This window comes from Eulemur rufifrons, chromosome 6 (genome assembly GCF_041146395.1).
Source record: "Eulemur rufifrons isolate Redbay chromosome 6, OSU_ERuf_1, whole genome shotgun sequence".
Taxonomy (NCBI): domain Eukaryota; kingdom Metazoa; phylum Chordata; class Mammalia; order Primates; family Lemuridae; genus Eulemur; species Eulemur rufifrons.
In genome coordinates this window covers 16,758,859-16,781,992 of record NC_090988.1, presented here as the reverse complement: position 1 = coordinate 16,781,992, position 23,134 = coordinate 16,758,859, and the positions used below count along the sequence as shown (strand labels likewise).

At 39.1% G+C, this 23,134-nt stretch overlaps 1 protein-coding gene across 12 annotated transcripts in view; it reads right to left on the bottom strand.

The window, feature by feature from the left end:
- Positions 1-9,741: 9,741 nt before the first annotated feature.
- DDX6 (DEAD-box helicase 6) overlaps positions 9,742-23,134 on the bottom strand; it is a 34,794-nt gene continuing 21,401 nt past the window's right edge. For 9 of the 12 annotated variants that reach the window (XM_069470816.1, XM_069470812.1, XM_069470821.1 and 6 more), the window contains 7 exons: positions 21,141-21,263; positions 20,343-20,471; positions 18,773-18,889; positions 17,827-17,890; positions 15,849-15,950; positions 15,113-15,295; positions 9,742-14,069 (listed from right to left, as the gene is read on the bottom strand). In XM_069470816.1, the coding sequence (XP_069326917.1) occupies positions 15,120-15,295; positions 15,849-15,950; positions 17,827-17,890; positions 18,773-18,889; positions 20,343-20,471; positions 21,141-21,263 (711 nt within the window). In that variant the 3' untranslated portion in view covers positions 9,742-14,069; positions 15,113-15,119. The remainder of the gene's footprint in view (positions 14,070-15,112; positions 15,296-15,848; positions 15,951-17,826; positions 17,891-18,772; positions 18,890-20,342; positions 20,472-21,140; positions 21,264-23,134) is intronic. The other 3 variants (XM_069470819.1, XM_069470823.1, XM_069470820.1) reach the window with 1 other exon arrangement.

Sequence of the window (23,134 nt, the reverse complement as noted above, 5' to 3'; positions counted from 1 at the left end):
CTATTGATGTATCCTGAAGTTTAGCAATACTGTCCTCAGCTGTGGCTACTCTACTGCGACCATCAAAGGCATTCTTTATTTCTGTTACAGTGTTTTTGATCTCTAGAATTTCTTTTATGTTCTTTCTTAGGATTTTCATCTCTCTGCTTACATTGTCCATCTGTTCTTGCATGCTGTTTACTTTGTCCATTAGAACCCTTGGTATATTAATTATAATTGTTCTGAATTCCTGGTCTGATCATTTTAACATCCTTACTATGTCTGGTTCTGATGCTGCTCTGTCTCTTCAAATTGTGTTTTTTGCCTTTTAGTATGACTTGTAATTTTTTATTGATAGCCAGACATGATATAGCAGGTAAAAAGATTGCTGCTGTAAATAGGCCATTAGTAACGTGGTGGTAAAGTATGGGGGAGGCATAGAGCTCTCTATTTCTATGATTGGGTCTCAATATTTTAGGGAGCCTAAGCTTTTGGACTATGAACCTAACAAATGCGTCTCAGTTTTGTTCTCCTCCCTTAGATGGGACGGGATGACTAGAGTGGGCTAGAGTTGGGTACAGTATGTTTCCCTTCTCCCACGTGGAATGCTAGAGTGGGCTGCAGCTGGGGATTTCCCTCCTGTTGATCTGTCTAATATTTTCCATCTCTTTACTTATTTTTTGACCATCTGGGGTACAGTTAAAACTATTTTTATGCCTTTGCTAATTCTAGTATCTCGATCGGCCTTGACCAATTGCTTATTTTCCTTATTATGGGTCATGTTTTCCTGTGTCTTTGTAAGCCTGCTAGTTTTTAGTTGGCTGCCGGACATTATGTAAATTGGACCTTGTTGGGTGCTGGATTTTTTTTTTTTTTTTTTTTTGAAACAGAGTCTTGCTCTGTTGCCCGGGCTAGAGTGAGTACCGTGGCTTCAGCCTAGCTCACAGCAATCTCAAACTCCTGGGCTTAAACGATCCTACTGCCTCAGCCTCCCGAGTAGCTGGGACTACAGGCATGCGCCACCATGCCCGGCTAATTTTTTTTTCTATATATATTTTAGTTGGCCAGATAATTTCTTTCTATTTTTAGTAGAGATGGGGGTCTCGCTCTTGCTCAGGCTGGTCTTGAACTCCTGACGTCGAGCTATCCACCCGCCTCGGCCTCCCAGAGTGCTAGGATTACAAGTGTGAGCCACCGCGCCCGGCCCTGGATTTTTTATATTGCTATAAATATTCTTGAATTTTGTTCTGGGATGCAGTTAGGTAACTTGGAAAGAGTTTGATCCTTGTAAGTATTTCTTTTTATGATTTATTAGGCTGGACCCTATCAGTGTCCATTCGAGGTCCAATTATTCCTCACTACTGAGGCAAGACCCTTCCGAGTAATCTGCTCTATTCCCTATAGATCGTGTGGTTTTCTAGTCTGGCTGGTGTAAGTAGGTACTCTCCCAGATGTGTGGTAGTGCTGGGCGTTGTTCCCCATAATCCTTTTGGGTGTTTTTTTCCCTGGCCTCAAATAGTTTCCACACATGCGTGGGCTGATCAATGCTTAGCCAAATACTCAAGGGCCCTCTTCACATCTCTGGAGCTCTTTTGCTGTGCAGCTGTCTTCTCTCGGGCACACTGCCCTGTAAACTCTCACCATTTGAATCTCCTCCTTAGAATCTCAACTCTGTTTCCTCAATTCAGGTAGTTTAGGCTGCACCTGTGTTCTCCCTCCCTGCATCATGGCTTAAGAACTCTCAAAGCGGTAAGCTGAGTAATCATAATCAGACAGTTTATCTCGTTTGTTTCCCATCCTCAGGGTTTACTGCCTTTCATTGCCTGGCGTCCAGTGTCCTGAAAACAGGACATATGTTTGGTTGTTTCAGGAAAGTGTTATGATGGGGGAGCTTCCTAGAAGTGCAAATATCCAGGCCCCAGCACAGTCTCTGGGGATGAGACTCAGCAAACTGGTTTTAATAAGCCCTCGGATGATTCAGATGCATGCTGAAGTTCGGGAACCACTGTGAAGCATTTCTAGCAAGCTTGATGGTATTGGTCCAGAGGTCATGCTTTGCGAACCATTCTTTCTAGACTAAACTTCTTATTCCATAGTATCCATCATGGTTCTGCTTCTTTGATTTAACTCTGCCTTAGAGCACATAGAGGAATAAAAGAAATTAAAAACTAAATATGCAATTAAGAACATGCCACTGGGGGTGGGGAGGTGAGGAGGAAGACTTCTCTGCCTTCCATTTCCTGCCAAGATAGAATAACACATGGCGGACATACCGGGGAACTAGTGGTCCGGTGGGGTGCTGGAAGCCAGGGAAATAGCACTGTGGCTCTTGGGAAACGGTAGCTTGGGTAAACAATGTAGTGCTTTCAGGGAAATCTGCAAGGGAGACACACCCAGAGACCGTCATGGGATGGGGTGGGAGGAGGAGACAACTGGGAAAGGCTGTTTTCTCTGCATATCTTCAGTCTCTGAATTCGTAGCCAAGTGGCCTGGCAGGAGGTCTAGGGTTGCTGCTGGTCACCAGAGCTAGCAATCAAAAAGAAGAGCTGAACGTGGGGCAAGAATGAGGACATGGAAGAGTGCAAAAGAGCAAGGAGGAACTGGAAACTTCTGCCACTTCTGTGTCTGTTGCTCGCTTGTCACCGCCAGCCATGATGGTCTTCAAACTGCAGTGCCTGCTGCTTCAATTTGTAGGGGAGGAAAAAAGTTTTCTTGCTCCCATCTTAGGTTCATTGGTTGAAGCCCTGTAAACTAGATTGACAAAAGACAGACGAACAAGAGAAAAACAGTTTGTCGATACATGCAGCCTCCAACACATACATCATGAGGCTGAGAACTCAGTGATGAGCAACTCAGGGATGGTTAGAACTTGGACTTATATGGCACCTTGGCAAAGAACAGTAAACTTGCAGACAAGGGACAAGACAAAAGAAAGGTTTTAGGCTTCCATGGGTGGTGCACTATGGGAAGATAAATACATGGGGGTAACTAACAGAGGATGAGGATAATTTACGCAGCTCCGTCTCCACACCAACTTCCTCCTGGCCATGAAACTTCCCTAGAACAGGGAATTTATGAAAGTTCTCATTTCTCAGAAGTTTTTGCTTTTAGTCAGTTAGGGAAGCTCTGGGAAGGCCTCTTTCTGCATCTCTTGATCCCATTTGCCTCCAGCTCAAAATAATCTTTATACCAAAGTGGCATATTTTGATTTCCTATAAGTTTTACCTCCTATCTTGTGCACATTTTCTTTTGGCCAACTCTGATCCAGAACCAAACCAGGAAGAGAATTCTAGGAAATGTATTTCCAGATTAGCTAAGTGGACAAATTACAAAACCACCACATCCCACACGTTTTTTTGTTTGTTTGTTTGTTTGTTTGTTTTGTTTTTGAGACAGAGTCTCGTTCTGTTGCCTGGGCTAGAGTGCCGTGGCATCAGCCTAGCTCACAGCAACCTCAAACTGCTGGGCTCAAGCAATCCTTCTGCCTCAGCCTCCCGAATAGCTTAGACTACAGGCATGTGCCACCATGGCTGGCTAATTATGTGTGTGTGTGTGTGTGTGTGTGTGTGTGTGTGTATTTAGTTGTCCATATAATTTCTTTCTATTTTTAGTAGAGACGGGGTCTTGGTCTTGCTCAGGCTGGTCTTGAACTCCTGAGCTCAAACAATCCAGAGTGCTAGGATTACAGGCATGAGCCACCGCGCCCCGGCTGGACTCATTGTTAACCAGCATTCCATCACACCTTTTTTTCCCCTTCTTGAGACAATGTCTTGCTCTGACTTCCCGGCTAGAGTGCAGCGGAGTCATCATAGCTCACTGCAACCTCACACTCCTGCTCAAATGATCTTCCAGCCTCAGCCACTCCAGTAGCTGGGACTACAATTACACACAACCATGCTTGGCTAATTTTTTTATTTTTTGTAAAGATGGGGTCTCATTATGTTGCCCAGGTTGGTCTTGTACTCCTATCTTGGCCTCCCAAAGTGCTGGAATTACAGGCATGAGCCACCAGGTCCAGCCTCTTTTAAACCATATTAAAATTTAATCTAATTTAAATTAAACCATATTTAATTTCTAAATAAAGTCAGTAGCAAAATCTTGTTTCTGATTAACATACTCCACTGTTCATCAAAAAATCAAAAACATGCTAACCCTCTCCCCAGAAAAGGATACATATTCCATATGTCACTTTACCTTCAGGTGATGTTCAAGCCTATTTGAGCTGGGTCAAAACCCCCTTTGACTAAGAAATGAAGTTAATCTCTGTTAGTACATCTTATCTTAGATGGCAGGAGAATGGGAGGGGAGAAAAAGAGAAGAATTGGTTAACGTATACTTAATAGAGGCCTGGCATGGTGGCTCACGCCTATAATCCTAGCACTCTGGGAGCCTGAGGCAGGAGTATCGCTTGAGCTCAGGAGTTCGAGACCAGCCTCAGCAATAGCGAGACCCTATCTCTACTAAAAAATAGAAAGGAATTAGCTGGGCAACTAAAAATAGAAAAAGTTAACTGGGCATGGTGGCTCGTGCTTGTAGTCCCAGGTACTCAGGAGGCTGAGGCAGGAGGATCACTTAAGCTCAGAAGTTTGAGGTTGCTGTGAGCTAGGCTGATGCCATGGCACTCTAGCCCGGGCAACAGAGTGGGACTCTGTTTCAAAAAAAAAAAAAAATATATATATATATACACACACACATATATACATAACACACTCTTAATAGATTTATAATTAAATAAGGAAAAATGCTCATCACTGTAATAGTCCTCATTTCTGCAACTGGTCATGTAGTCATAAATAGTATCTATAACTTCCTCCATCCACTACCCATTCCACATTTCCTTTGCTTTTTGCAAATACCTTGACTAGTTCTGATTCCTTGCCTCGGGGAATGACCCTAAACTTCATTTCTGAAGGGTCTAGGCTGTTAGTAGTCCAGCTTATCCTAAATTGTTGACATTTTCCACTAACTTTTATCATATTTATGGTAGCCCCAGGAAATCTACTGCATTTCAGATATATTCTTCCTTATTCTGTGTCATCACAATCCAATTTAACCTTTCAAATCAGGATCAATCACCACAACAGTGTTTTGCCTGTTGGTTTATTAGCACGAGCAGCTCAAAATAGACACATGGCAATCTCAATTTCCAGTTTATTGAGGGCACTGCTGAGTTCCCTGATGAAGGCATTCCTCCCTTGGAAACTAATGACCTCTGGATGAGCAGAACCCAAAGTTACCTTATGGCTTGATGAGCCAGGCAACTCCCAGGTCATGATGGGCAGCTCAAGTCATATGGTAACTTGGTAACTCTTGCTGGTCAAGCGTTCAGGCTCTACTAAGGCCAGATAACAAGCCAGAAGTTGCTTCTCAAAAGGGAAATAGTTACCTGCAGAAGATGGCATTGCTTTTCTTCAAAATCCTAAAGGTTTGTGCTGCCGTTCACCTAAAGGAGCCTTTCAAAGGCATTCCTATCTGCCACAGACACTTCAAGATCATTTCATCTGCTGGATCAATAAAGACCCAAGCGGCAGAGAAACCTGTAATGCAGCCTGGACCTGTTGCAGAGCCTTCTCTTGTTTTGGGCCATGCTAAAAAATGGCGGTGATTCAGATTTCTCAGCAAATGGGTTGAAGTACCACACCCAAATAAAGTATATATTATTCACTAGGCATTGTGCCTCTTTCTTAGTGGCAAGAGGGGCCAGATGCAGCAATTTGTCCTTCACCTTGAAGGGGATATTGCAACATGCCCCAGTCCATTTGATCCCTGGAAATTTCACTGAGGAGGCAGGTCCATGATTTTTTGTGGGATTTCCTACCCTTTGGCATGCTTCAGTTTTACTAAAGTATCCAGAGTAACTACTACATCCTGCTCACCACATCCGTGATATATTGGACAGCATGATATATATCCATGGGATTCAGAGGTAATTGAAGTCTCTGCAGACTAGAGGGGTTACAGAGCCCAGAGACAGGACAATGAAGTTGTATTTCTGGTCCTGCTAGCTAAAAAAAAAAAAAAAAAAAACCTGCTTTGGGCAGTCTTTACTATCAGATCTGAAGATAAAATCCTTCACTACATCAACAGCTACATACCAGGAGGCAGGAGATGTTGATTTGCTTTGTAAAAAGACAAACACAACATACTATCTGCAATTGCAACTGCAACTGGAGTCACCACTTGATTAAGTTTATGATAATCCACTGTCCTTCTCCCCATTCCCTTTATATTCTAGACAAACCAAATGTGTGTGCTGAATGGAGATACAGTAGGAGCCACCAATCCTGCATCTTTCACATCTTTGTTGATGGCACTAATCTCTTCAATCTTTTTGGGAATGTGATATTGTTTTGGGTTTACTATTTTGATAGTTAGAGGCAGTTCCAGTGGCCTTTTCTATCATAATAGTCCTTATTCCATGGGCCAGGGAGGTAATGTGGGGATTCCAGCAGTTGCCAAGGCTGTCAATTCCTACTATGTTGTCTGGACCTGGGTTCAGGGACCCACTAGGCCAACTGTGAGATGGACTCAAGCCAAAACTCCATGGATCATCACTTGACCTGCACAGTCTTTACTCTGACCTATAGTTTGGGTCTACCCTACTCCTCAAACATCTGGATATTTCCTCTTCCCTGGTCACCCTGGTAAATGGTAACAAGCCCCTTTTAGGAAGGATAGAAGGAGAACCCAGATTCCCTTTTACTCCAGGGACTCTGTGTTGGTGAATTGGCTCAAGCCTTGTTGAGGGGAGTTCAACTGGCTCAAGTCAGAATTCTGTTCATCAGATCTGAAGCTTTTCTGTTTATACAATTCAAGTTAAACTTTCAAAGGCTGCCATCTGTTATATTTCAGTCCGAGGGACACTAATCAATTAGCTAACGCCAAAGACATCTACAGATGACTGCCCTTCTTCGAACATCCCAAGGCCTTCTTGTTCCCTTTGAATGTTAATTGTGTGTTTATAATTTTTCTCTTATTCTTCTGTATGCACTTGAGGGCCTATTGATGCTATAGTAATTGTCACAGCCTAGTTTCCCCATGCCTTGCCCTATACCTGCACTTCATCCCATGGTGTGACCAAAATTTGAATTGTGACACCACTGTATGCCGTGGATTACTCATGTCTCATCCCCTGCCTGCCCTCTGCCACCCTCCATAGAGATTATCACTGAGTTCATTGAATACGACTAACCCAATCCCAGAATCTCATTTTGAGAGTCTGTTTCCCGGGGCCACTTCTGGTACCAATTACTCTATCAGTCTGGATCCCAACAAGAAACAGACGGCACACTTGTAATAGGGTGATGTGAAGAGGGCTTATTATATAGGGCCTATTTACATCTATGTACAAAGGTATGGTACAGGGGAACCTTACATAGGGAGGAGACAGTTACCAGAAAATGAGGGAGAGTCACGTAGACTCAGCTTTGGTAAGAACAGAGACCTTCAGTTGAAGGACAAAGCAGCTAGAGGCAATCTTGAAGGGAGGAATTAGAGGAATACAAACTCTAATAGGGCATTAGAGGACCTTACTCTCTTCTCTCTCTCTGATTTCCTGTGGGGAAATCCCTGCTGAGCAAACCCAAATGGAAGCCTGAGAATAGAGGAAATATTAGTGTGGTTCATACAGGTCAATCTCTGGAGACCGTGAGCTTAGAAAGCAGACCTGAGGAGGCAAACAGTTACCTGGTATACTCTGTATTCCACAATTAGATTAATGGAATAATAGAAATGCAACTGAAGATCTAGGAACCAGTACATGTCCACACAGCATCTACAAGGAAATTTGACCTTAGATCAGACTATTCTGAAGTATTGAGTGATTTTCTCATTTGTTCTTTGCACCTTAGACAGGATGGCATGGCCCCCCTAAATGTCTTCAGAGTGTAGTTCAGTCAAAGAACTAAATTTGGAGACAGGTTACTTTAGATTTGATTTTGCCATGTACAATCTTTAAAGAGACAGGATCTTACTATGTTGCCAACCTAGATTTGAATTTCTGGGCTCAAGCAATCCTCCATCTTAAGTTTGTGTTCCTCCTAAGTAAGCAATCCTCCAGCCTCAGCCTCTGAGTAGCTGGGACTACAGGAGTGCCATCATGCCCAGCTTTCTCCTTAACTTCTGAATTTGCTTGAACTAAATTCTAATTTCTATTATTCTAAGACACTACTTATGTTATATCCTCCACGTCTCACTCAGTTAATAAGAATGCTTAACAACTGGTCATCAATCTTCTCCATAACATGTTCAGTTTTCTGCCAAACCCAATCAAGGTTATGTATTACAGATTCCTTCCTGTTTTCTTCTAGAAATTTCAGTATCATGTTTCACATTTATGTCTATGACCCATTTTGAGTTAATTTTTGTATAAGGCACAGGGAATGATTTCTGGTTTTGAAATACGGAAATTCAATTGTTCAACATCATTTGTTGAAAACACTATCCTCCATTGAATTGCTTTTGCATTGTCAGAAATCAATTGTAACTGTATCTGTGTGTCTATTTTGGGGCTATTCTGTTCCATCAATGTATGTGTCTCTTTTTGCCAATAACATCACATTCTTGATTACTGTAGCTTTATAGTTTTCAAATCAGGTAGTGAGTCTTCCAACTTTGCTCTATTACAAAATTGTCAAGTCATAATTTGCCTTCCCACATAAAATTTTTAGAGACCGGGGTCTCCCTATGTTGCCCAGGGTGCCCTTGAACTTCTGGGCTCAAGCAATCCTCCTACCTCACCCTTCCAAGTAGTTAGGATTACAGGTGAGCACCCCCATGCCTGATATTCCACATAAATTTTACAGAATCAGCTTGTGGATATCTACAAAAAAGCCTGAGATTGATTAGGAAGTGCATTGAACTTCTACATCAAATTGGCGAAACTCACAGAGCAAGTCTTCCAATCCATCTCATTTAGGTCAGACTTCTTTCATTTTGTACCTTTCAGCATATAGGCATCACACAGTCATCCCTAGGTATCTGTAGGGGATTGGTTCCAATCGCCACCACCCTGCAACTACCAAAATCCTTGGATGCTCAAGTCCCTTACATACAAGGGACTTGAGTAGTATTTGCACGTAACCTATGCACATCCTCTCATATGCTTTAAATCATCTCTAGATTACACATCTAAAGCAATGTAAATATTACGTAGTTATACTGTATTGTTTAGGGAATGACAAAAAGTCTGTACATGTTCAGTATAGATGCAACCATTGTAGGCCCAAATACATTTTCCATCCAAGGTTGGTTTAATCTGTGGATATGGAACTTATGGACAGAGGGCCGACTGTATCTTATTATGTGGAAGTATTCCTTTGGGGGCAGAGGCAATGAGGGTGCTGTATTCAGCTTAAGTGTCTGAATTTTTCCATTTAAATCTTTTGATTTCTTTCATCAGTGTTCTGTAGTTCTCAGCATAGGAATTCCGTATGTTGTAGTATAGTTTTTGTGGGTGTGTTCCGCTTTACATGTGAGATCAATTCTTATGGGAGGTGATCTCTTATGGGAGGTGATCATTACTGAGAATAGATCATGGATCAACATCTCTCCTTCCCAACTGATTATCTTCAGTTCTCTAGACTTTGAAAACTGACAGTGTATGGTGGGACATCTAGGGTAGATGGACTCATATTTTTATGTAACCTCGCTCACAGGAATTATGTTGAGAATGCTACACCATTGAACTACTTTAATAAAATGCTTTCAAACTCAGATTCCTATACACATAGGCTGCTGCTAAAGACATACCACACATACACATTTGGAGTTCCAGTGGGCTTTTATTGAGATAAATTAACAAAAACCAAGATTTTACCAACCATCTTTTCTGAACCTTATAAACTCAGCAAAAGACTCTGGTCCATATACGTGTACATACAACATAACACATCCCAACAAAAACAGAGCCCTACTGGAACATTTGCCAATTGACAGAAAGCCAATTTTCCCTTTCCCCAAATGTTTTCAAAATTTTGAGTTCCCACTGTTCACTTCTCAGTGGAACTAGTCCCTTGTGGCTAGGGACATCGGAATTCTCTCCCATTTTTACTGAACAAAAAATAAATTTTTTCCATTGTTTTGTTTCAAAAAAGGGAACAGTGACTTTGTTTTCTCCAGGCACCCCTCCCCCGAAACCAATGGTTAAAATACAGCAGCCTGTATCTTAATAACCCAGCCCTACCCCCTCCCTTTCCCTGCCCAGCATTGTCTACTGGAGAATTTAAATACACTTCTGCTGGAATCTGTCAGTTGTGGAGGGGCAGAGTCCACGTGCCAGGCTAGCTCCCTCTGACCTCATGAACTATGACAACCTTTGGACACTTAACTCTTTACCCCAAAGATGAGTTTTTAGATCAGAAAACTGAGATTTTCTTTGGGAGTTTTTAAAAAACTACCTTTAAGGATATAAAGTAGAACTGCAAAGCTCACCAAAGTCCACTAAAGTTCACCAAAAAGCTGACTTATTTTAGCTCCCATGTGGCCAATAATTTTGCTTGACAAAGGTATTTGGCAAAAAAATGATTCCACAACAAATTTAAAGATACAAAGAACGCTGAAAAAAGTAGCAAATTAAAACAACATGGCTTAATTCCCAAGAACTTATTTCATCTTTTTGTTACTCATCTAGAAGGTCAGAAGTGTGGCTAAAGGCAGTTTCTTATGAGGTTATGAGCTTCCAAAGTGTTTCTAAATCCTTAGTGCAGACACCCTCCCTTTTGGGGCAAAGTACCCTCCCTCCCACCCCTATTAAAAAAAAAAAAAAAATTAAACCAAATGATCAGAATGAGATGCTTTGATTCCAACAGTTTACACTCAAGCTTTGTGTTGTCTTGTTCTAACCAAACATGATGGTATCAAACACAAAGCACATGACATAGGAAAGATGCTCTCATCTCATTCTGAAAACAAATACTGATAACCACCCCACCCCCCTTTGGGCCAACCCATGTTATGATGCTGGGACCAACTTGAAAATAATTTAGAGGTATATTCAGGTTTCCCTCTACTTCTTTCCATGAAAGGTTATTCTGGAATTAATTTATTCCACTCCTCAGAGAAAAAGGCAAAAAAGCTTCTATCCCCATCAGAACATATGGGAAGAGAAAAAATATAGGTCTAGAGTGGCAAGGTGTGTAACAGTCCATAACCCATTACACAACTAGACAACCACAGCTAAACCACGAGTTGGATGCCGTTATAAAATAGGGACTAGTTCTCATCCAAATGAACCACTGGAAAGACATTATCATTACTTTAAAAAAACCAAAAATACCACTTGATACTGGAAAGAATCTGAAAATGATTTCCAATAGTAACAATGCTCCTTATAATGGTATTAGGAGGGATAAAAAAAAAAAAAAAAAAAAGACCAGGCTTTGACCTAGTCCTTAGAGCATCTTTCCATTTTAACAATTCCTATTCAAGAGTCAAGCACCAACACTGGACAGCTGCCTCTACAAGACTGTGTCCAACAGTGGTGTCCCAGATAGTTTAAGTGCCACTCCTCATCAGAGGCTGTACTTCAGTAATACTTTCAATTTTAAGTCTGTGCTTTAAGAGGGACCCACAGGCATGTGGCACTAGGCAGAGCAGTCTAAGGTTGGCAAAGACTGCGCTTCTTCTTTAGTCACCCACACGCTCTCTAGCGAGATACAAAATTGCATTTATGCTCCTTTTCTGCTATATGAATGATCCCTCTTATCTCACAAAGGGTGGGGGAGAAAGAGAGCTGCATCAGTACAAGGGCAAGATTTCTTTTTTGGTCAAAAGTTGATGCCTTTTAAATTCCCTCCCACCCTCCCTGGAAAAAGTTACTTCCTTAATTAGGGTTTGATTTAGTAACCAATATGGACTGGTCAGAACATATGTGACTTGAATTCCAAATAAATGAGCTTGTTTTTTGGGGAGGGGTTGTACTGTGCAGCCCTTGCTACAGTTGTTAAAGGAGTTAGGGCTATGTCTAATCAGGAGGCATCTGCAGGATTTTGATTCCCATGGAATTATGCATGAGTCACAAATAGTTTTGCTTAGAACTAGGCAGAGTCAAAAAAGCAACTTCAAGTAACTGATTTTTGTCCAGATGAGTTAAAGCATGAAAGCATATGTAGGACTTATTGTGTAGTATCTTAGGGTTTTGAAAAACAATGGAATATGGAAATCAATTTTTTAAAAATTTTGCTTTTTGCTCCCCCCATGCCTCCTGATTGACCTAGTATACTGGGTTAAAAGGGAATTAAAAACATTTAAAAAAAAAAAAGTTCACTGGTTTTGATTCGTCTCACTTCCTTTTGCCTGGAGATCAGGCCAAACATCAAGCATGTTGGGAGGGGCACAATTTAAAGCAACACTATCAACTGTAAAGCATTTGCCAGCAATTTACAGTGCAAAATGACAGATAATTCTTTTCACAACGCAAGAGGATGGCAAGCAGCTTTCTGTAGCATGAAAGTTAACAGCTCTCAGGGGTTGCCCATTTCTGCATAAGTTTACGTATCCAGGTAGGCAGAGGGCAACACATTTACACACTGAAGGAGATGATCCACAGAAAATCGAGTTCCAGAACTGCTAACATTACCAAAGCTGGTACTGGCTAAATATTCTGAAATGCAAATCCATGCTTTATACATATACTGTTCAAAGACACTGCCACTCAATAGAATCCCATACTGTAAGGTAGATTAATCTTTGCCCCCTTTTGCAGAGCTTGAAAAATTCCTCAAACTTTTAGTTAAGGGGGAAGAAGCAAAATCAGAGAGCTTCTCAAAAAAACATCTTGAATTATAGATTTTTTTTGAAGTTTCCTTGTTTTCTCTGGTAAGCCTCTTCCAAAGGTACTAAATAAGACAGTGTGGCAGCAAACAGTACATCCCAGACTTCTGAGTCCCTTTTCTAACACAGGGTCCCATAGAATCTGCTCTCTACAGCAAGAGGCCAAAGTACTTTTTAGAATTTAGTGTTGCGGAAAACTGAGCCCCTCTCATCTTTAGCTGCTCCCATAATCACTCTAATCCCCTTAATCCCAGCAACCTTCATCCAAAAAAAAATATATATATGTATATATATATATATGAACCCAGAAAAAAACTTATTTACAAAGTTTATACAAGTATACACACCCAATTTTCTATGGGACACACTTTGCCACAGAGGAAAGAGGGTCAAGGCTCTGACATGTCTACACATCAAGTGCCATACTGCTAAAGGAGGCGTATGTAAACCAGTCTTTAGTGTTCTGCTATAGAGCACAAAGGCTTGTCATATGGCTCCTGCAATGATAGACTGCTCTTTCCTTTGGGAGTGATGGTGTTTTATCTACTCAGCCCAGAAGAAATTTTACTTGGGATTTTTTTTTTTTAAATACATGTATTTACAGTGCGGATGAACTGCAATTGCATATCAACTCCTCCACATAAAGAAAAAGAAAATGGTGTTTAACATTAATAAGTTTCATCTTCCAGCCCTGGGCTTGAGTACTGGGTAGAAAGGGAATAGAGAGACTTCAACTTGAAACCAAAATGAAAAGACAAAATTTCTAAAAGAAAAAAAAAGTAAAAAGGAAAGAATTACTATTGTTGATTCCTTGGGCTGTGTCTAAAAGATGATATTCTGAATGGTCTCATAGCATAAGGCACTTCGCACAAATAAGTAATAAGCTCTTCAGGCTTAAAAAACGGATGAGTAATCAGGGAGAAGTTGAAATGCACTCGAGAGTCAGCTGTTGGAGATTTTGAAATCGCAGACAAGCTTGTGTGTTCATCAAGATTCTTCTCTTTTTAGGGTTTCTCCCCTTCTCTTCTTTTTCCTCCTTCCTTGTCCCCTTTCCCCAGAAAACATTTTTTAAAAAACCAGCAGTTAGTGCAACTAATGTTCAGTCAGCACACAGTGCAAACAAGTGGAACAAAAAAGGTATATTCCTTCTTTTCAGCTTTTTTTCTCTTCACCAGTTAAAAAAAGAAAAAAATGTCTGAGCTCTTTTAAGTTTTCATAGTTCCAAAATAAAAGAAGATGAAAAACCCACAAAGAGAAGAGCATCCCCCCCCCAAACGATGTGTCACAGATCCAACGATCCTCCTGTAGTTTGTCAAAGCCTAAAGAAAGAGGGAAGAAATCTAAGATTAACATGTGTGAAAGCAATACAAACTAGGATAAATGGATTTTTCACAATCCTTATCTCAAATGCTTTTTCTACTAATAGTAGTGTCTACTGAACCTTTTTGCCTACTGTAGAATCCAATGGTTAGGATTAAGCAATTTCTGCTAGGCATCCCTGAGATAGAATAAGAGCCTGAATGTTCTGGTAGTAGGCAGCCCTCATTCGTAAGAACTAAATCAAGGGGAAAAAAAATTACCTTACACAAACCGAACACTCTGCCAAAATACTAGTAAACACTGGCTAGGTTTTGTGTTTGTTCATGGGTTTTGTGTATGACACTTCACTTAGGAAAAAAAAGTTAAAGTGAAATGAATAATTTAAAAATTCTTTAAGCAACAATAATAGGTAAGATGTTCACTGTAATTTGGAAACTATCATTTGTCAGATCAGATTTTCCTTAGGAAAAACTTTGAAATAGCCTACCTTACTTAATGTTGAGGCTTGTTTTGCACATTTCTAACCAGAGCCCAACAGTCATCAAAAGATCAAAGGCAAGGGTGTGCAGAAAATCAGAGTATGCATTTTAAAAATGCAGCCACCCTCATAACCTGATTACACATTTGGTAATAGGATATTATAGGTAATCTTACCTGATTTAACCTACCCATTAGAAATTAAAAGGAAATGTTAAATATAGAGGGATGACTGAGTGAAAAAGGAAAAGGCAAGAGCAGAAAATATTTTTATATTCAAAACTGCTTAAGATTCTTTTTCGCTTTCATTATTTTAGGGGCTGAATTTATCTTAAGTATCACTCGCTTATCACATTACTCAGGAAGCTGCATTCAAGAACAGCATTTAGATTCTTTAATGAGACTATAACCTCACCCAAGAGATATCTGCTATTTACACCAATGGGTGTTTTTACCCTATACTACCATCATATATGGTCAACACTGTATTTCCCCCCAGGGAACAGGACCTTGATTTCCTTCCTATATTTACAGGTTACACTTAGCTATTCTGTCAGGTACGCACATGCTTGTTAAGGTTTCTCATCTTCTACAGGCTCGCTGTGGTATTCTGCCACATATAGGCTCTTGTCAATGTTGCTTGGGATAGGTTTAATTTCTGTTCCCAGCTGCTCCTCAATACTTTTCAGGTTGAAGCGATCATCGTATGTGATCAAGTTGATGGCTAAGCCAAGATGACCAAAGCGACCTAACAAAAAAATTTTTTAGAAATTAATTTAAAAAATGAGTTAAATATGAAAATCAATGTGCATGTGCAAGTCTATTAGTGGCAAAACCACACAGGATTGATATTTCTGTTCAGTACCATTCTGAGTATACAAAACCACTTCTTAGGGTCTCTCTTCATGCACAAATTACCCTACAACTTCCAGTTTCACAGCCCAAAGTAGTGCTTTATTTTACCTTTTCAAATGACAAAATGGATGCTCATCTGCATCAACAGCTGCCTAGATACATAAGATACATACACTAAATAATATAGTCACAGACTGTACTACCTAATGAGTAGACGGACGTTCTCCTGTGTTAATTTCATCTCAAATTAAGCACAAAGTTATTTTTAACTTTTCTTAATAAATGTTCTAGAAGAATTAGAAATTAGTCTTAAACACCAAACTGAAGTAGTGTTAAATCACTTTTCTCATAGCTATCAAACTGTATTTCACAAAGGAACAAAATTTAGTGATTACACATCTCAAAAAACAACTTCTACCAAGAACATCTCCCTCCTTTTTCCTCACCTGATCTTCCAATACGATGGAGATAGGTCTCTGCCAGCTTTGGGAAGTCAAAGTTTATTACCACATTCACAGCTTGAATATCAATACCTCGGGTAAACAGATCTTTAAAAAAAAGAAAAGAAAATTTTCACTGTACTTTTGAATGTGGACATGCTTCTTGATACCACAATACTCTAATGTGTATTTCTAGTGTAGCCTAAATTTACTAATTTCATTCAGTTATTCAAATGCATATATATACTTTTAAAAACTATGGTATGATATACATAAATTGGAGAGTATAGATATTTTTGTAGCATCTAAGTATCTAGCAAAGAGTAAATATTTGTTGCATATTAACAAATATCTCCTGAATGAATTGACTGTAACAGACATTTAAAATTTAATTTATAAAGCACGCCACTTTACAGACTACAGAAACAGCATAAAATAGAAAATATGACTTGCCAAAAGTCACATGATTAGAGGTTAAAAAAAAAAAAAAAAAATGAGGACTTGGATGCTAACCTTAAAACCCTAAGAGTCTAGTATCCTTTCCACTAAATCAGACATTTTGAGTACCTCAACATATTTAAAGGTCAGGTCTGCTGATAAAGTAAATGTAAATATATAAATTCATATCTATATTAATTATCCCTTCAGATATAAGACAGAAAGGCAAGATAAACTAGAATTATGTAAGATTTTTGTAGCTCTTGATTCTTATAAATTAGCCAATTTAATATTCTGCTAGAAAATTTTGGAGTATATTCCTAGAACAGATTTTTTTTTTTTTTTTTTGAGAAAGAGTCTCACTCTGTTGCCCAGGCTAGAGTGCCATGGCGTCAGGCTAGCTCACAGGAACCTCAAATTCCTGGGCTCAAGCGATTCTCCTGCCTCAGCCTCCCGAGTAGCTGGGTCTACAGGCATGCACCACCATGCCCAGCTAATTTTTTCTGTATGTTTTTAGTGTCCAGCTAATTTCTTTCTATTTTTAGTAGAGATAGGTTCTCGCTCTTGCTCAGGCTGATCTTAAACTCCTGAGCTCAAACAATCCGCCCGCCTCAGCCTCCCAGAGTGCTAGAATTACAGGCATGAGCCATCGTGCCCTGGCTAGAACAGCATGTTTATAAAAATCTGTTTTATAAAAATAGATTCTGAAATAGAATTCTAAATCTTGATCTGGGTGGTACTCGATGGGTACATACGTGCAAAAATTCATCAAATAATACACAAAAGGTTAGTATATTTATCTACATTGTACCTCCATTAAGCCACAATTCTTCTCTTTACTCAGAAGCCTAATTAATGAGATTAATAAGATTATTGATCTCATACTATTAACAAGATTATAAGTGCAGTGAGACTCTGTCTCACCAAAAAAAAAAAAAAAAAAGATTATAAGTGCAGCAATGGGAAGGTACTGAATCCATTTGGTTTGTCTGATCTGTCTATTCGACCCATTTGTTGTTCTTTATGTGATAAAATAAACCAAAATATAGATTAGTCATCTTCTAAGAAAAAAATTAAAAGGCCACCATAAACAACTTCCAAAACATAGGCAGAGTCTTACTACAATTCATTTTGTGTTAGCTCATTCCTGTATACTAAAACTGTTCAGAAAACAAATCCCAAAACTACTTTAATTTTTTTTTTTTTTTTAAAGGCCAAGTGAAGCAGTGGGAGCAGAGAAGAAACAAAGGAATCTGTAACTGGTTGTGATCAATTACTTGTAAATATCACTGCACTGAGACCAGCCCCAAAACTACTTTAAAGGACAGAGTTGAGGCATGAGTGTGAGAAAAAGTCTTCTGCAGTTTCAGATATGGAACCCAATTTCAGGAGTTTAACTAGAGTTCATTCTCAACTTCAGGAATTCTAATAGTGGTGGTAGGGTATGCTGGACTGTGTCATAGGCTGCACTATGTGATAGGGACAGAGAAAGCAAAGCAGAACTAGGGAGAAAATCAATGGGTAAAGGAAATACAAAAATACTTACCAGTGCAAACAAGATTGCGGCATAAGCCATTTCGGAAATCATGAAATACACGATTTCGATGTTCCTAGGAAAAAAAGCAATGCATTCCATTTGGTTAATACTTACACATAGCCCCAAATTTTCCCCATTAGTTTCTCCTATCCAATCAGTTCTCTATGCCCCAAATCTGTTTATATAAATGATCCATGACATAAGATTCTTTCAAAACCAAGTATGAATTGGTTAAATTCTTAATCTATTAGTCTAGAAACTGTTTTCTTATAAAATTTCACAATGTTGTAGTTGGAAAAAAAAAGTTGTCATGTTATAGTTTTGAATTATTTTCTATTAAATAAAATTCTGAAATTTAGAGATTGCATCCTTTTCTAAAGGCGAATAGTAAAAAAGATTGTCAGCTGAGGGGCCATGTAGGTGAGTTAAAAATCCAGCAGTGCTGTCCAACACAAACTTCTGTAATAAAGGAAATGTTCAGTATCTGTACTTTCAACACAGTAGCAAGTCACTACAGGTGGCTAATGGAGCACTTGAAATGTGGCTGTGACTGAGGAACTAAATTTTTCACTTTATTTCACTTTAACTAATTTAAATTACTACAATGTGGTAATTGTATTAAATAGTACACAAACTGAGAGGTTACCTGAAGAAGGAAGGGAAGAATAAAATTTCACTTCTATACCATGTTTGACAGCTTACAAAGTACTCATTCATACATTATCTCAATCTTCCTAACAACCTTATGAGGTATGAATATGTATGATTATCTCTATTTTATTGTTAGAAAATTAAACCTCAGAGGAGTCTAAACTGAAGGGTCCTTTGGCTACTAAGGAATAGTTTATTCTTAAACATAGGACATTTAGAGGATCATTAAAACAAAACAAAATCCAAGAAATACTTGGAAAAAGATTTTTTGTTACATCTGTGCAAGTTTTAGTTTTACACTTACCTGCCTCATTTTAGCATGAATATAGAAGCAAGAATAACCCAGTTGAGAGATCTTCTTGGCTAGCAATTCAACTCGCTGAGAGGAGTTACAGAAAATGATTGACTGGTTTATCTGAAGCTGAGCACAGAAAAAATAGGAATGGGAAGGAAAAACAAAAACCTTCATTTAGTTTGCCTAATCTTAAAAATACTGACTAGCGAACAAAAAATGTTAATGTGGCCTAAAACTCAGAATCTCATAATACAAGAGAGACAGAAAGTTGTAGATGTTGTAAATATTTTTCTTAATAGTTGCAGATAATAATTTATAAGTTTTACTGTAGAAAAGTACATTTCATAAGGGCCACATAACTCCGATGAGCAAAATACAGTTGATTCTAATTATTCAAAGTAGTTATGGTCTACAAAGTCACTGTAAATACCAAACTAGCAAATACAGAACAATTGCTGCTAGGGGAAATACAGGGATAGGCTCCTATTGGCCTCTGATCACAACTTTTTTTGTCAACGGATCAATACACAACTCTGTTTTACATGTTTCAGCACAAGAACATCTTATTTAATATACTCAGAGCCAATACCACTATAACACATGCCTGCATGAAGCCTATGTAACACATATTCTCTCTGCAAGGCACATCAGCATTCCTGAGCATAGGAACACCAAGCAGCATGTCAATCAGCACCATGTGTAGGGGCCAATTTACAGCGAGATCATCAACAAAAAGCACACAAACTTGAAAAACATGGCACACACTGTGAAAAGGACATTTGTTCACAGTATGAGAGCTAAAACAATAAGGCACAGTGCTGTGTTCTTTGACCTCAACTGGGAAATGTGCATGTCCGGTGACTCAAATTCTTTAACACAAGTCAAATGTCCACATATGGCTGTGAAACTACTTAGAGTATTCATTTCTGGATTATAAATAAATTCTAGTGACTAGGCAAATTCACAAATACAGAATCTGTGAATAATGAGGATCAACTGTAATTAAGGTCAAAGTATTTCAGAAAAAAGTTAAAAGTGCCTGTTACTTGTCAACTATATGATATTAACTCCAGATCAACAACTAAAACTGCCTTTTAGGAAACACTAAGAATTGCTTTCTTTCTTTCTTTTTTTTTGAGACAGAGTCTCGCTCTGTTGCCTGGGTTAGAGTACCGTGGCATCAGCCTAGCTCACAGCAACCTCAAACTCCTGGGCTTAAGTAATCCTTCTGCCTCAGCCTCCCAAGTAGCTGGGACTACAGGCATGTGCCACCATGCCTGGCTAATTTTTTTCTATATATATTTTTAGCTGTCCAGATCATTTCTTTTTATTTTTAGTAGAGACGGGGTCTCGCTCTTGCTCAGGCTGGTCACGAACTCCTGACCTTGAGCGATCCTCCTGCCTCGGCCTCCCAGAGTGCTAGGATTACAGGAGTGAGCCATCATGCCTGGCCAAGAACTTTCTTTCTTTTTTTTTTTTTTTTTACAGTGAAAATGGTATGGAAACTGATGAAAATTGTCTGTTTTACTGGGATTAAGTAATGGACGATACTTAGCAGTGGAAGCCTCCTACTACTTACCCTGGAGAAAAGCGTGTTGAGGCAGTGTACTTTTTGGCGCTCAGTTACATATGCGTAGTACTGGGTTACTCCCTTCAGAGTTAGTTCCTCCATCAGGTTAATCTCATAGGGTTTCTGCAAATGGGAATTCTGAGAAAAAAGAACAGAATCGCATACTTGTATGAAAGCAGTATTTTATCTCTTGAACTCAAAATATATCCTATACATTTCTGTCTGACAAAACACTTGCTTATAAGAGAAGTATCTCTCTTCAAAACAAAACATATGATCTGTCATGGTAGAAATCAATTACCCTAATGTTTCACATTCAGAAAAGCAGCTATTAATAATTTACTATTATAGGCTGAGTATCCCTTATCCGAAATCCTTGGGACCAGAAGAAGTCTTCCAGGTTTTGGAATATTTGCATTCATTATATTTGCTCCCATGAACATTTCTTTTGAGCATCACATTGGTTCACTAAAGTTTTGAATGTTGGAGAATGTCTGATTTCACATTAGGGATATTCAACCTGCATTCTGCATACAGAATGATGCTATAATTTACCTAAGCATCAATGGCTATGTCATCCTGACACCAAAAACTAAGTGAAAAATGAGGAACTTAATCATATTACTATTACAGTTAAAAAAAAAAAAAACCAGTTAATTTACTGACAACAAATCTTGGTCAGCTGAAGAAAAAGCCAAAAACTTTAAATAATTAGAATAAAACAGATTCACTAAGATGTAATTGCAGATAAAAGCATACTCATAGGCAAATGGATACTATTGATTCCAAGTACAGATTTATACTCACCATGAACTTCTGTACACTAAGAGGGAAAGTAGCAGAATATAGTAAAATCTGCCTGTTTTTAGGTAGCGTGAGAATAATATCCTCCATTATCTGCACAAAATCCTGTGATAGCAACTTATCTGCCTGTAGTACAAAGAGAAGACAACTTTAAAAACGATGCTTAAGGTCTTTGGGTTAACATATGGTCAAAGAATAGGTATAATCTAACAAGAGCATCCATGGAATTCTCCTGGCTGTAAACAGTAAATTCTCTCCAACACTGCATAGAGTCCAATGGTACCAAGATAAATTCCCAGTGATTCAGAAGAGGAAAAAAAATCTATAATCTTCTAGGGAAAAAAAATTCTAGACAGATAAAACCCCTGCTCCCATAACAGAATTTTAATGTGATTCCCATTAAACAGGTAAGTATGGTATAGAAGTTAAAAGTTCTGGAGTTAAACTAAATGGGTTGAAATCTTGTCTCCTTCATTTATCAGCTGTATTCAGCTATTACTTACATACTGTAGCAACTACTTTATTAGATAACTACCTTAAAGGGTTACTGTAAAACTTAATGAAAAAACACATAAGCCACTTAGTGCTGGCACACAGCGATTGACTGATTGATTCATTCATTTTTAGAGACAGGGTCTCACTCTGCCACCCAGGCTGGAATGCAGTGACCTAATCATAGCTCACTGCAATCTCGAACTCCTGGGCTCAAGCGATCCTGTCCACTTAATCTCCCAATGAGCTAGCACTACAGGCATGTACTAGCATGTCCAACTCTTTTTAAAAATTTTTTGTACAGCTGGAATCTCATTTTGTTGCCCAGGCTGGTCTCTTTACCATCAAGCAATCCTCCCACCTTGGCTTCCTAAAATGCTGGGATTACAGGCGTGAGCGACCACGCCCGGCCTCACATCATGATTAATAAATGTTATCTCTCATTACTCAAAGATAAAAACTTGATTTGAATTAGACCAGGATCAACAAACTAGTTATCTAAAAACACAAACCAAATAGGAAAGGAACTTTTATATGTCAAAATATTAATAATACTGATGTTCCTTAACTTATGAGATTCTGTCCTGATAAAATACATCAAGAGTTAATATAAAAAAGTGCATTTAGGCCGGGCGCGGTGGCTCACGCCTGTAATCCTAGCACTCTGGGAGGCCGAGGTGGGCGGATCGTTTGAGCTCAGCAGTTCGAGACCAGCCTGAGCAAGAGCGAGACCCCATCTCTACTAAAAATAGAAAGAAATTATATGGACAGCTAAAAAAATATATATATATATAGAAAAAATTAGCCGGGCATGGTGGTGCATGCCTGTAGTCCCAGCTACTCGGGAGGCTGAGACAGGAGGATCGCTTGAGCCCAGGAGTTTGAGGTTGCTGTGAGCTAGGCTGACGCCACGGCACTCACTCTAGCCTGGGCAACAGAGTGAGACTCTGTCTCAAAAAAAAAAAAAAAAAAAAGTGCATTTAATACAACTAACCTACCAAACATCGTAGCTTAGCTTAGCCTACCTTGAACATGCTCACAAACTTATACTAGCTTATGGTTTGGCAAAATCATCTAACATAGTACACTGTAAGGTATCAGTTTTTTACTCTCATGATCCTGTGGCTGACTGAGAGCTGTGGTTTGCTGCCACTGCCTAGCATCATGAGAGAGCCTACTGCTAGCCAGGGAAAATATCAAAATTAAAAATCTGAAGTAGTTTCTGCTGAATGCATATTACTTTCACATGATCGATTTTGTCAAAAAATCATTAATTGAACTATCTGAAGTCAGGAACCATCTGTACAAAACATTGATAGATCCCATACAGAGTTAGTAAGTTCTTAAAAGGCATCTATAACCAAACTGGTAAGATAACACATGTAAGGGAGACCAAAAAACAAACAATACAAAGCAGTATACACAAAATGATATCCTCCATTATCTGCACAAAATCCTGTGATAGCAACTTATCTGCCTGCAGTACAAAGAGAAGACAACTTTAA